The sequence below is a fragment of the Ovis canadensis genome, chromosome 2 (assembly GCF_042477335.2).
Source record: "Ovis canadensis isolate MfBH-ARS-UI-01 breed Bighorn chromosome 2, ARS-UI_OviCan_v2, whole genome shotgun sequence".
Lineage (NCBI taxonomy): Eukaryota > Metazoa > Chordata > Mammalia > Artiodactyla > Bovidae > Ovis > Ovis canadensis.
This window is the reverse complement of record NC_091246.1, coordinates 141,385,033-141,399,112: the sequence shown is the minus strand read 5'-3', so window position 1 is coordinate 141,399,112 and position 14,080 is coordinate 141,385,033. Positions and strand designations below refer to the sequence as shown.

General features: G+C 42.8%; 1 protein-coding gene across 1 annotated transcript in view; it reads right to left on the bottom strand.

The window, feature by feature from the left end:
- The window catches only part of SP3 (Sp3 transcription factor), a 56,531-nt gene extending 48,321 nt beyond the window's left edge, over positions 1-8,210 (bottom strand). Inside the window, exons 1-3 of the mRNA XM_069577147.1 lie at positions 7,513-8,210; positions 6,730-6,884; positions 6,117-6,248 (exon numbers count right to left, since the gene is read on the bottom strand). Coding sequence (XP_069433248.1) covers positions 6,117-6,248; positions 6,730-6,884; positions 7,513-7,519 — 294 coding nt within the window. The 5' untranslated portion in view covers positions 7,520-8,210. The remainder of the gene's footprint in view (positions 1-6,116; positions 6,249-6,729; positions 6,885-7,512) is intronic.
- Positions 8,211-14,080: the final 5,870 nt, after the last annotated feature.

The window sequence follows — 14,080 nt, the reverse complement described above, 5'->3', positions numbered from 1 at the left end:
TCCAGAATCCATGCCCTCAAATTCTATACCATACTTATCTCTCACTAAGACCAAAGGTAAACACACAGGGAATGAGACCTGTACGACTTAATCACCATCAAAATAATGCCATCCCTACCCCATTTCCTTCTAGATCTGTAAGTGATTTCCTGTAACTCCCCACATCACTAAACAATGAGAACATGAACATACCTAACCCAGAATTCTCAACGTACAATCCATGCCTGGGGTTCAAAGAATCTCTGAATCCTCTAAAACAGCATATCAACTTTTTGAGAAAGTTCAATTGGAAGACAGGGCTGGGAGTGGAGAGAGAGTATCTAGAGTTTCTTCACATTCTCAAAGGGGCTGGCGGGGGAGGGGGAGGGTCTGTGACCATTAAAAACAGGTGAAGACAAACAGTATTCTCTCAAAAGAAACCATTCCACAAAATTTAATACAAATATGATAGAACCAGAAGACCTTTCAATTTTTTAATAGAGACTCACTACCTAATTTTCATGTGCACACACAGATGAAATGTATATTTCAATGGAGGAACCACAGTTTAATGACTCAATTTCAAATATTTGAGCATATCTGCCAAGATGAAATAACCATGAGTAAGCCCATGAGATACAATCTATCTTCAAGTGATTCACTATCTATCCAACCAGACATACATATACATGATACTACTATGTGAATAGTGGTGTACACTATGCATAGGATCAAAACACTTTGGGGAAATAGAAAAATGAAAAAAGACAAGACTTCACAGAAGAGATTTTTTAGGTTATCGTGAATAAAAGTTAAGATTTCACTGCAGGCAGTTAGGAAGAAGAGAGAGAGGCATTAAGGTATAGAACTAATTAACTCACAGACAAAAAGAAACTTAAAAAAAAAAGTATAGTTTGGAGTTCAAGAGAGAATTCAGAAAAGACTCATTCATAGAACAAAATAATGGGGAACAGGACTAGACATTTTTAGCAGGTCCTATAGTAAATGGCTCCATAGATCATACTTAGGAGCTTGGACTTTATCCTACAGATAGTGAATGAAAGCTATAAAAGGTTTAGAGGAGAGTGAGTGGTACAATCAGATCTGTGTTCTATAAAGGTAAACTAAGACCGAGTGAAGGAGACTGAAAGGCTGAAGACAAAAAAGTCACAGAAACTGTGGGACCAGGTACAAATGTCCAGGCTTGAACAAGAATAATGATCTATCTTTTAAACACAAACATTTAAACCTATCAAACTTAAATTGCTGAAATGAAGCAGTGGACATTAAAGCCATGTATGATTCTTCAAATTCTACCTGGTATAGAAATTACAAGCTTAAGTCATCTTTCACAGGATTAGAGTAACAATTTACATTTCATTTTAGTCTCTTGGCATTTTAAACTAAAGACATTCATACCGAAATCCAAAGTATGGTGTTTCAAATCCAACTCTTATTTTCTTTAGGTTATTCTTTGGGGAATCGAACTTGAATTTTTTCTGACCAGCATTATATATACCATTTTTCAACTTACATCAAAGAAGATACCTCACATATAAGTTAATTTTACAATACTGCTAACCCTAGGTATCCACGGGGGATTGGTTCCAGGACCCTGTGGATACCAAAATCCCCCATGCTCAATTCCCTTACATAAAGTGAGATACAACAGGCAGACCTCCAAGGATTCAGAACCCACAAATAAGAGGGACAACTGTACTGGCATGTTGTCCCTTTTCATCCTTAAAATTTATGGCACCGAGTATTTCTTTTAACAGAATCTTTATAAGAACAGGTCTTAAACCATCAGTGAACAGCTTCCTAGTTCAAGAAATTCCTTGAAAATAAACACAACTATTCAGATGACATACTATGCAATCACGCCCTTCTCCAGAAACTAACTACAGTACTTTTCCCAACAACGCAGGCCATTAATTAAAGGGAAGTCCCCAAACCAAGGCTAAAATGATGTATCTGAACTTCTGAGTAAACCTAAGGTTAAAACATATGTAAAAAATATTTATGAACACGGAAACAGAAAAATACTAGACTTTCATGATTTAAGCTAAGACATCAAATGCTTAGACGGAAGGAGTATATTGCACTAGGAAAGAAAAATTTCAAAACGGGGTTCTAGCCCTAGCTATTCTACAATCACCTAGAATTATAGGTGATTTAGATCAGGACTCAATTTCCTTATGGGAAAAATATTACCTTGCAGGGTCGTAAGAGTCTAAAGAAAGTGTTAAGCTTTATAAACTGTAAAGCACTATATAATCCTAAAGTATCCTTAGGATGACTACGATTATGGGACAGATTTGAAAAACATCCAACTGTGCCTAGCAGAAAGATCAATAAATATTTTTTAAGTAAATAAAAATATTTTACTTTAACATAACTGCAAAGAAAATGATAGGAAAAAATGGATCAATAAAACTGATCTTGAGATATTAGTGTCTTCAATGAAAAACTCTATACCAGTTTTAAATCAACTCCACAAAGAATATGCCCCAAATGTTTCAAAACCACAAAGCCTACAAAGATGATTCACTTTTAACAGAAATTTCATCAGTAGTATAACAGCAAAATAAATACACTAGAACATCTGAGACCAAAAAAAAAAGTTGTGAGAATGTCTGATGTTAGGCTACTCGAAACAGTAGACAGAGACATAAACACGCACAAGCCAGGCAAGAGTTCTGGGGTCAAGATAACCCTCCACATTAAGCTCACATCCTAAGAGAAAACTCGTGCTTCTCTCAGTAATTCTGACATTCTTACTGACAAAACACCAATTAACATGGACACTGGCATTATTTAAAACGGTGTAATTGAAGGTAGTCCAAGTCTCCCTCTGTATACAAACACATAATCACACGGTTAAAAAAAAACAGACCACAACCAAGAGCAGCCCTGGGACATTACTACAGCAGATTCATTACAAGGGCATTCTCCACTGCAACCAGGCATAAAATGGGGGGATGGTGGAGAAGGGGGAAATCCAAGGGTTTATCTTTTCAGGTAATAACTGTGTAAAGAAAAAAAAAAATTCATACTTATTACATCCCATTTGGAAAGGATTAATAACCCCTCAGTTCCCACAAATGGCTTTACAAAAGCCAGAAATAGGCAAGAAAAGAGTAACTGGAAACAAGTGTGAAGCTAAGGTGGAAACAAACAAGAACCATTCTAGAGCAAGTACTGAAGTTTCTTAAAATCTTCAAAGGGAACAATAAAGAACAAAGACTACAAATACAAAATCGATTACCCAATGAATTCCTTACAATGACAGTGTAAGTCTTATTTGAAGTAACAGTCAAAATAACCTTTTTTATATGTTATTATTCACTTTGTATTTCACGAACATTTATGTAATAAATGAAACGTTACAAGTTAAACTAAAATTTAGGCAATGTCTTTCCTAACACTTACTTATACAGCTTATTAATACTAAAGAACAAATGAGCAAATGAGTAATTCACAGGTTCACACAAATGTAAACTGGATGAGTTAGTACCTCATAAAATTCATCCTTTTCTATTTCTTGATTACTAACACTAACTACACAACTTTAAATAATAAAACATAAAAATCTTGCCATCAAATCAATTTTGAGAGTCTATGCTGTGGGACATTACAGGTGAGACTGCTTTGTGATTAGACCTATTCAGCACTATACTGAGGGTGCCAAAAATTCTTGGCCAGGATCCAGAATGAACACAAATCATAACAAATTCTAAACTGAAAATATGTAAAACAAATCTGTAGTTCAGCTATTGGCTTTCAACGCCCCTTTAATCCTAAAATATCAAACTAGTATAAAGTTGCATTTTAAAAAGTTTAAAGTAGAAAGTTGTGTATTTCAAACTTGACCTTAAACACAATAATACTATACGCAATGTGGTATCCTGAATTGGATCCTAGAACAGAAAATGGAGTGATATCAGAAAAGTCTATAATTAATAACATTACCAATGTTAATTTTCTAGTTTTGACAAATGAACCATGGTTAGTTATATTATTAGAGGAAGCTGGGTGAAGGATAAAAGGTAACTTTCAGTTCTGTCTTTGCAACTTTTCTATAAATATGAAATAAACCCAAAATAAAATTTTTAGAGAGCACACTTACAAAAGCTCTCCGTAAATCTCTCATAATTCCTAGTAATTTGAGGGAAGTCACAATATCCAAGCACATTTTTAAAGTGGGGAAAACTATGAAATCACTTAAAACTTCTCTTATCTACTGAGATGTCCATATCCAAAATCCATTTTTGAACTGGAAAAATAATTTTCCCGTTTGCTAAGGCAAACACACTCAAGACAGTCATACTAATTTTTACTCAGTGAAAAATTTTATGCACAGATGTCAAACATACAAAGAAAAAGTGTTTAGAGTGATTGTGGTTCATGTTCATCTGGCGGGAAATGTGATGTCAGTAGAGATTTGGTAGTTCAGAGGAGGAGCTGAAGAGGCAGGGAAACAACTTCCCTACAAGTCTAAGGCCACAGTAGGCTAAAGCTGGAGACAGTGTTCTATTCCTCCTGTTAGACTTACATATATATATATATATATATATATGCACACACACACATATATTCTGCTAACTTCCTCCTTCACTTCTCTCCCCCCTCAATCGCTGAGCTGATACCTAAACTTGGTTAAGTTGCAGTTACAAAAAGTCTTTTTTTCTTATTTGAAATACTTAAAAAGATAAGTAGAAGCAATCTGCCTTGCAATTTTACTCATGTAGTGTTTTTTAACTTTTTTTTTTTTTGGGCACTGTGGGCCTAAAGGGACATAGTTCATAAAAGAGGTTTACCAATTCATAAATTTGTTTAGAAGGAGCAATGCATCTCATATACACAATTTTACGCCTTTACATTTCAACCTGGTTACAAAAGAACAAAACCTAAAATCATACTTTTAAGTCAGTAAATCTATTCACATCCCTCTACACTATAATTTCAAACATTAAAATTACAAATACAATATTTAACAATTATTATTCAGCTGAACAACAGCTTCATGTTTAATGTCGTGGAATACTAAGAATTTCCTGCACACTACAACAAACTTTTTCATCTACAGTGACAATTCAAAATATTAAATACAGACCAATTCCTATAATCCACATTAAAAAAACACACAATATAAGCGGTTTCAATTATTTTAATAAGTGAACACATCTACATGTTAAACTAATGCAACAACAAAGATTCAAACGAATGTAAACTTCACAATAATCTTAAAAAACTGTTTATAGCTAATTTGTATTAAGCCCTCCTCCAACTCTGACCAGCTCCTCCCCCTGCCCCAGACAAACTAAAAACTCAAAAAGAATCCCACCACATTCCATCAGACTAGCAACCACAATAAATGAAAATATAGCTTTGCCAACAAAATTCAACTGTAAGCATGGTTGCATTAGTATTCATGTAAATATAATCCCTTACACATACTTGTTTCTTTTTATTCAACTTAAAAAACCAAAATATTATCTAAATAACTTCACCGATTCCAACGATCACTTAAACTCCATTTAAGAACAATTACTGCAAACTTAAGTAGCTTGAAAAAACTAAAATTCGATCATTTGGAACGGCCATTAAAAAAGCACTCAAAAGGTGTTCATTCCTGTATACAAGAGTAAACCTTCATTCCTTTAAAAAAAAAATTTTTTTAACATTTAAGTCAGTAAGATCTAGTAACTCCCAGCAAAAAAAAGCTCCAAGTTCAAAAAAACACTAGAAGCTAAAGACACTGGCTCTTTAGTTGATACTATCTATGGCCGATAGGCTGTGCTTGAAATTTTTGTAGCGTTCGGCGAAGGAGTTTTCAGCACTGATATGAATTGCTCAAACATCCATTTTGGAGGCCTCTACCCCCACCCTCTCAGACTTCATCTTGTAGTGAATGTGGATGGAGGTGCTGCAGTGACAATTTAGAGAGAGCCTGGGCTGGCTTCTGATCCAAACCAAGCACGCCAAAGAGCAGTAAAGGGTGCCCCGGCCGCACGGCCGTCCGTCTCGCGGCAGGCGCGGGCGCCTGGGAGGCCTGGAGGGCGGGCGGGCGCGCCGCGGGCCCGGGATGGCGGGCGCTGGGCCTCGGCGGGGGCGGCCGCGCGCGCGAGACTTACCGCTCCGGCGGCGGCGGCGGCGGCGGGGGCCCCGGCTGCGGCGGCCGCCTCCTCCTCGTCGTCGCCCGGCGATGGCGGCCCTATCTTGCTGCAGGTAGCGGCCAGCAGAGCGAGCGGTGACGGCTGAGTGTCCTACCCCCGATGGGCGGGTTCAGAGAGGGAGACAGGGGAGGGGGTGGCGGTTAGGGCCGGGCCGCCGCTCGCACAGGAAGTGCGACTCTGGCCTCGCAGGCAGCGCCCGGGCGAGCGCCAGCCCGCGCTCTCCTCCTCCTCCTCCGCGACTCCGGCTCGCGCCCTCCCGCTCGCACGCACACCGGCCGCACCGGCCGCGGGGAGGCGGGCGGCGGACTGCGCGCCGGGCCTCCACCTTCCGCCCGGAACCCACCCCCGGGAGGGCGCACACTCTCACAAGCACGCGCACACACACACTCACTCTCTCACACAAAAAGGCGGCGGGCGGGGGAGCGCGGGCGGGGTCGGAGCGTTGGCGCCTCGGGCGGGCAGCTCCCGGGGCGGGGGGAGGGGAGGAGAGAGGCGCGGAGGGAGGGGAGAGGCGAGGGGAGGAGAAAGCGGCGCGAGGGGGGAGCCGGGCCGGGGCTAAGCCGCTCCTCACCTGGGCCGCCGCCGCCGCCGCCGCCGCCACCGCGCCGTTTCCGTGCTGCTGCTGCTGCTGCTGCTGCAGATACTCGCCGTGGCCGCCGCCGCCGCCGCCGCCGCTGTCCACGTCCAAGGCAGCCATTTCCTCTTGTTTCACGGGCTTTTCGGGAGCTGCAGGCACAGCGCGGGGGGGTGGGGGTGGGGAGGAAGGCGGGTGGAGGAGAGGGAGGGGGCCCGCGGGCCGAGGCGAAATTACTCCGAAAGCCCGGACCGAGTCCCCTTCCCCTCCCCCACCCGCCCCCCGGCGGCGGCGGCGGCGGCGGCGGCTCCCTCCTCCCCTCCTGCTGCTGCCCCCGCCCGCCGCTGCCTGTAACCCTCCTCCTCCTCCTCTTTCCCTCCTCCTCCTCCTCCCCGCGCTGCCCCTGCCCCCTCTCCTCTCCTCTCCTCCCCTTTCCCTTCGCGCCGCTCGCTCTCACTCGCGCTCGCTCCTCTCGCACCGTCAGTCACTCACACGCCCGCCCGACCGCCGCCCGCGCCCGCACACAGGGGGATGCGCTCCCGGCGGACCGGGCCGCCCGCCCCGGGCCCGGCAGGGACACTGCGTTGCTGGGGCTTGAAGGGTGGACGGTAGCTGGCGGGGAGGGGAGGAAGGCGGAGGGGATTGCGGCTTTCTGCCTCTCACAGACACTCGGTCGCACACAGAGGGCCGGGAGCCGGCGGAGGCAGCCCCCGGCTGGCTGTTGTCGGCGGCAGCGGCGGCGACGGCAGCAGCAAGGGTTGCTCTCTCGGTTTTACGTACCGGTCATAGTGTGTTATAGGGCACCTCAGGCGGGGCTCCCCGCCGCCTTACACATGGTGAGGAGCGAAGGCGGCGGCGGCGGGAGAGGATGCGGGAAGCGGCGGCGGACACGGCCGGAGCGGTCCGGGGATTTTTTTTTCCTATTTTGATTGACTGTGCGGGAAACACAAAAGGTGGAGCCTCCAGCCCAAAAGGGGGGAAGAGGGTGACAGCCCGCCCGGAAGTTCCGCCCCTCTTCTCCGCGCTCATTTGCCATCACGCTCTTCGTCGCCAGCTCTCATTGGCCCAGACGCCCGTCCGTCACTCTGCCTGGCGGCACGCTTCCTGTTTGCCCCTCGGGTGGAAGGGGAGAGACAATGAGCGGCCGTGGCGGCGTAGCTTCCCGAGAGCGGCCAAAGCTAGCCTGTTACCCCGCTGTGCCCGCCTCGTTCGTCGGCTGCCGCTGCCAGGGCAAAACGCAGGCCTCTTCCACCTTGTAGGCGCTCGGAGCACACCCCGGCAAGCCGTGGGGGAGCTGAGCTGGGTTGGAGATCCCGTCCCCGAAGGCTCGGGCTCCACTCGGCGCTTCCTCCATCCTGGCAGTAGCCGGATCTCCCCAGGGCCTCTCGCTCTCCGAGCCGCCGCTTCCCTTCGCTGCCGGGAGGCCGCTGCCGCTCAGCCCCGGGGCTGCTGCTGCGGCCGCTGCTGCTACTGAGCAAACCAGGCCCGCCCCGCGAGCCCGGGGGGAGGGAGCTGGTATTGGGGGAGACACCCCCTCCGAGGCTGGAGGAGGATTTTCTCTCACACACGTTCAGCTCTTAGATTCAGTCTGAGCCACCTCGTTCTCATCGCCCTTTGCCCCTGGTTTCCAAACTGTCTTCCACTTTTACGTACCCTGGAAGCAGGCATTTTGAACAGGAATCTTGGAAATTCACCTCACAGATAGGAGAGCTTTCATTCTGGCCAGTGGCACTGAAACAGACTAAGTATATTTCATTTAACATATAGTGTATATATTCAAAAGGACAGAATCCTTAAAAAAATTAAGTCACATAATCATTTTGTTGCACAAACATTATTTAATCATCTTGGTAGCAAGTGAAATATCTGAAAAATCCCAGCAATAATTGCCAACATTTTTAAAATAGTGAATCTCAGTGAAGTATCTTTTTTTTTTTTTTCTTGGACCATTCATTTGAAATCTCGTTTCACTTACTGGCTAGGTTAACACACCTTTGCTCTTTGGCATCCATGATACCTTGATGTCATCTGGGGTAGGAGAAATCGTCAATTTTATCTGTGTATGTTTTGCCAAGAGACATCTCTGCCTATTACACACTGGATCTAATTGCCAAGAAAGAGGTTAAACTCAAAGAGATGGATATGCTGCCTACAATACACTTTTTATTAGAACTCTGGCTCCAAAAATTAGTGTTCCAATTGTGATTGGTAAATAAAGTTGTACTGGGGGCTGGAGTTGTAAAGTCCAAAGACTTGAACAAGGTTTTGTGTGCACTGACAAGAATTTAAAAACCCTTATATGAAAAACTGAGTTTGCATCTCATTTCTTCTATTTCCATCTTCTGCTCACTGAATCAGAAACATTGTATGATTAATGGGCTCTTAATTGTACAAAAGATCGAATTCCCAAGGAAATTACTTAAAAACCACAAACAAGCAAAAACAAAAAAAGTTCTGAATCCACGAATGAAGTTGATCTAACACAATTTTGGGTCTTATATAAGTACAAGAATCACTTTTTAAAGCAAATTGTATAAACCCTGTACCATTTTATACTTAAATTCTGAAGGTGTTATAGAATAAGCTGATAATTGAAAAAGAGATGGAAAGCTTGGGCGAGGACAAGTGAAAACTAGTGGAGTGGGAGAGAGGGAGGGAAGTCACAGCATTGTCACTTTTTCTACTTACGTGGATGTATTGAGTAGGGAATAGTACATTTTTAGGTGCTTTTCTAGGAATGGGGATGTGGTTTATGAGTCCAAGCATACGACTTCCATGCCCCTTTCACAAAGCCTTAGTCTAGCCACCCATAGGAAGCAAAGTACTTGGCCACAGAAACTCAGTTCGTTTCCTCGGTGATACCAATTGACAATTGGAAATGAAAAAAAAAAAATCATTTTCAAACGTTTTTGGTCCATAGACCATTCTGACAAGATGCAGAAACACTTCATGTAATCTAATTGAAAAAACCGTAACAACCTACCAGAGCTAACTATTCTACTTTTATAACTACAGTGCTCTTAAGAGACTCAACTACCAAAAGTATCACTACTACATAATCAGATTCAGAGGACCTGATCAGACCACACTGAAAAGAGTTACTTGTGGAGTATCTTAAGAAACCTGGAAATGAAGGTAGTCTCTGAAAAGAACATGTTCTCTTAGCTATTTCAGTACTGTAGCCAAATCTTGAAATGCAGTCTGTGTTAATTAAAAGGTATTTTCTCTGTGGAAGATAGCTTCTCAAAGGTACCTGCTGTTACGTTACATAGGAACTCAGAAATCTCACTTGCTTATCAGAAAGGGACCACTGTGCTAGGTATTATTTATACGGTCCTCTTTCCAAAGATGATTTGAGGAACCTCTTGCTGGCCACTGTTTACATCACAGCAGGAGATCTGAATGTCACTTTATTTTCCCTTTTTCTCAGTTTCCTCACTTATTTTTTTTAATCTTACATGTGTGTTTTTGTTTTTTTTTACATGTGTTTTTATAAGTTAAATCTTTTGGAAACTATGGTGAATGTCAGAGTGCCTCAAAGACTTCTATAGACCCACTGTCATGAACTCTCTCACCCATCTTCATCCAGTACCCTTTTTCTTTCCAAAGAAAAGCCACTAAATAATACTTGATTCACATCTGCAAGAGCCTAGCCATTCTGTATTAAAAGCAGCCACAGCCCTGGTTAACTGTACCACACCTAAAGGACTCCCCTTTCCTTCACAGTCCCTACTACCTTTCTTCCCTTCTGAATATCTGTTAAGTGAACAATATAAAATTACCAGTATTCACCCATTGTTGTCTAAAAAGGTGGCAATTTTGTATGCTGCTGCTGCTGCTGCTAAGTCACCTCAGTCATGTCCGACTCTGTGCGACCTCATAGACGGCAGCCCACCAGGCTCCCCCGTCCCTGGGATTCTCCAGGCAAGAACACTGGAGTGGGTTGCTATTTCCTTCTCCAATGCATGAAAGTGAAAGTGAAGTTGCTTAGTCTCGTCCGACTCTTAGGGACCCCATGGACTGTAGCCTACCAGGCTCCTCTGTCCATGGGATTCTCCAGGCAAGAGTACTGGAGTGGGGTGCCGTTGACTTCTCTGGCAATTTTGTATAGTTGCACGTAAATCCATGTCTACTTAACATAACCTTTGTTCCTATGATCCTGACCCACCTTTTACCTACCTCTGGATCTCTTTAACCTGTGCACACTGGATTTCAAGAATCTTCAACTTGTTCGCCTTACGTAATCACTAACATATTTCAGGAATATTCTAGTTGAGATTGACTAGGTGTACTTAACCTCTTTCATATTTCACATCTTCCCTGCTTTCTCAAAAATACCCCTCAAAAGCCTTATCCCTTAGAACTAACACTTTTGAGCTTTTGCTATGTGCCAACTCCTTTGCATCTTTAACCATCACAGCCCTAAGAATCATGAGTATCATAAGTATCATGGGTTCATCATTCTATAGATGAGGAAACTGAGGCTAGCAAGGTTTTGAGACTTAGTGTCATTTTCAAATAAATAGCGGAGTCAGGCTTTAAATCCACATGTCAGTCTCACAAATCAACATATCAAGTCTTAAATGATCAGCTTAAGAGACTTATCCATTATGTAAAAAATAAAGAGATGAGAAAAAATAAAGAAAACAATAAAGTAGGTAAAAACAATACATATTTATAATGGCGATCATTTTTAAAGCAAATCTTAGAATGTGAACTACTTGTGTTAGGGGTCATATATTTTGAATGCTCTAACCAATACAGAACACACTGTGGATGTTTAATTAATACTAAACCAAAAAACTGTCAAGATTATTATCTTGTGGAAAAATGACTGATGAATAAAAAAATTACAATTAACCAATAAATACTATATGATAAAATTTCTTTGACCTAATGATAGCTCACCTCTTTCAAGATTACCTTTTCCAACTGAGTTAGACCCTCATTTTCATTAAAGCTCCATACTGATGATATCACCGTGGTGCAAAAGGACAGATATTGTTATAATTCATGAAATCCCATTCTCTTTATCCAAGCTATTGCCATCCCTGGGTATTCTAAATTTTCTCAATTATTTGCAACACTTCTAAAGTCATCTTCATGTCAGTCCAGGAAACTTAGTCCACTGACATATTTCTAAGTTGTTGTAGTTTTCCAAGAAAAGATGGATTATGTATTTCAACATTTTTAATAATCTGTGTTGCTGCTGCTGCTGCTGCTAAGTCACGTCAGTGTGCGACCCCACAGACGGCAGCCCACCAGGTAATTCATCAAAGATAAATCTCAAAAATAATAAGTGAAAAAACATAATAGGATACACAGAATACCACAATTACCTAAGGTTTAAAAACACAACATATATCTATGCCATATGTGGATACATGTAGAGAACTATAAATCTTGCATGGAATGATGAATCTAAATTTTAAATGGGGATCCCCCTTGGCATGGAGAAGAGGATGGGATACGAATGGATTTGCCAAGGGCTTGGTGGCTCAGAAGGTAAAGCATCTGCCTGCAATGTGGGAGACCTGGATCGGGAAGATCCCCTGGAGAAGGAAATGGCAATCCACTCCAGCACTCTTGCCTGGAGAATCCCGTGGATGGAGGAGCCTGATAGGCTACAGCCCATGGGGTCGCAAAGAGTGGGACACGACTGAGCGACTTCACTTTCACTTTCACTTTCTTTGTTTGCATTTGCAAGTTTTGCTTAAGCTGAGTATACTATTTTATGCTAGTGTTGTTTATTACTACCCTGTTTGCTTAAATATTTCATAATCATTATTTTAGACAAAAAAGAATAAATTAATACACGAGTGTATGGTAGAGGTAGTAAATCAGCACGGCCAGGCAGCTGATTGACTGAAGGGGTAGAGGGGAGGGAGAGGATGATTCACATATGACTAAGTTTTCCAGCTTTAGTAACTGGAAAGATGAGCTGGAATAAAGAACATAAAAAACTGAATGAGTATGGGATGAACAATCATGAGTTTGATTTTAGATGTGTTGAGTTGGAGGTGCTAGCAGGATATCCATGAGATATCCAACAGCCTATTATGGACTTAAACCCATAGCTAAAAAGAGAAGCAAATGCAGGTCAGGGAGTTGGGAGCCTATAAAATAACAGAAAATAGACATATTGCTCTCTGTTCCCCCATCCACCCCTCCTTCCTGGCACAGAGCTCCTAACATCTTGTGATTCCCTGAGTGATAAGGGCATTAGGAGCATCTTTTGTTCAAATATTTGGTCTTTTACCCTGTATCTTGACACAGAGCTCCTAAATCCCTCGAAATTTCCTGGATGATAGGAGTATCTTTTGTTCTAATGAGTGGACTTTGAGTGGGGCTCCTGGATGGGGCTGAGCATCATAGATTGTTTTATTGGACAGCATTACAAAGATATAGAGAAATACTCATTTGAGAGAAAGTCAGAGGCCAGGTGACTTTTCAAGGGAGGAGAAAATTTAAGGAGGAAATATTAACAGTGTCAAATGATGAAAAAGAATGAGAATCAGGGTAGGGGCAATCCATGGATTTGGCAATGAGGAAGTCATTGGAATCTTTAATATAGTATTTTGTTGACACCATCCATTATAGTAACCACTACATTATAGTAACACGTGACTAGCGAGCACTTGAAAGGTGGCTATTGTGACCCAAAATGAATTTTTTTATTGTTTTTAATTAATTTAAATTTATGGGCTTCCCAGGTGGGGTTAGTAGTAAAGCACCCACCTGCCAAGGCAAGAGACGAAAGAGGTGAGGGTTTGATCCCTGGATTGGAAAGATCCCGTGGAGTAAGAAATGGCAATCCACTCCAGTATTCTTCCCTGGAAAATTCCATGGACAGAGGAGTCTGGAGGTCTGCAGTCCACGAGGCTCCAAAGAGTCAGACACAATGAGCAGGAGCACACATAATTTAAATTTAGATGGCCACATGTGACTACTAACTACCATACTTGCCAGTGTACTTTTAGGGTTTCTTTTGCTCCTTCCAGCCCCTAAGTGATGAACGTTACTCCAGACTTGGGTTTGGATTCCCTGAGCTTTTCTTAACAAACTCATCCCCAGGAAGCACCACCATTCCTCCAACTTCAGCCGTCTCTGAATTCAATCCCCAAGCTCTGTATCGTCTCCTGTTCCCTGAGTTCCAGTTCCATTACATCAAGCACTGTCAGTTCCTCTGGAATGTCTCTTTAACCTCAAACTCAGGACGTTCAAAGCTAAACCCATAACTTTCTACAGAACCAGATCCCTTCTCCCTGTGACATTCCTGTCTCTGACAGCAATTTCCTCATCCTTTTCTCACATGCCCATACATGAAATTGCCTTGGACACATTTCTC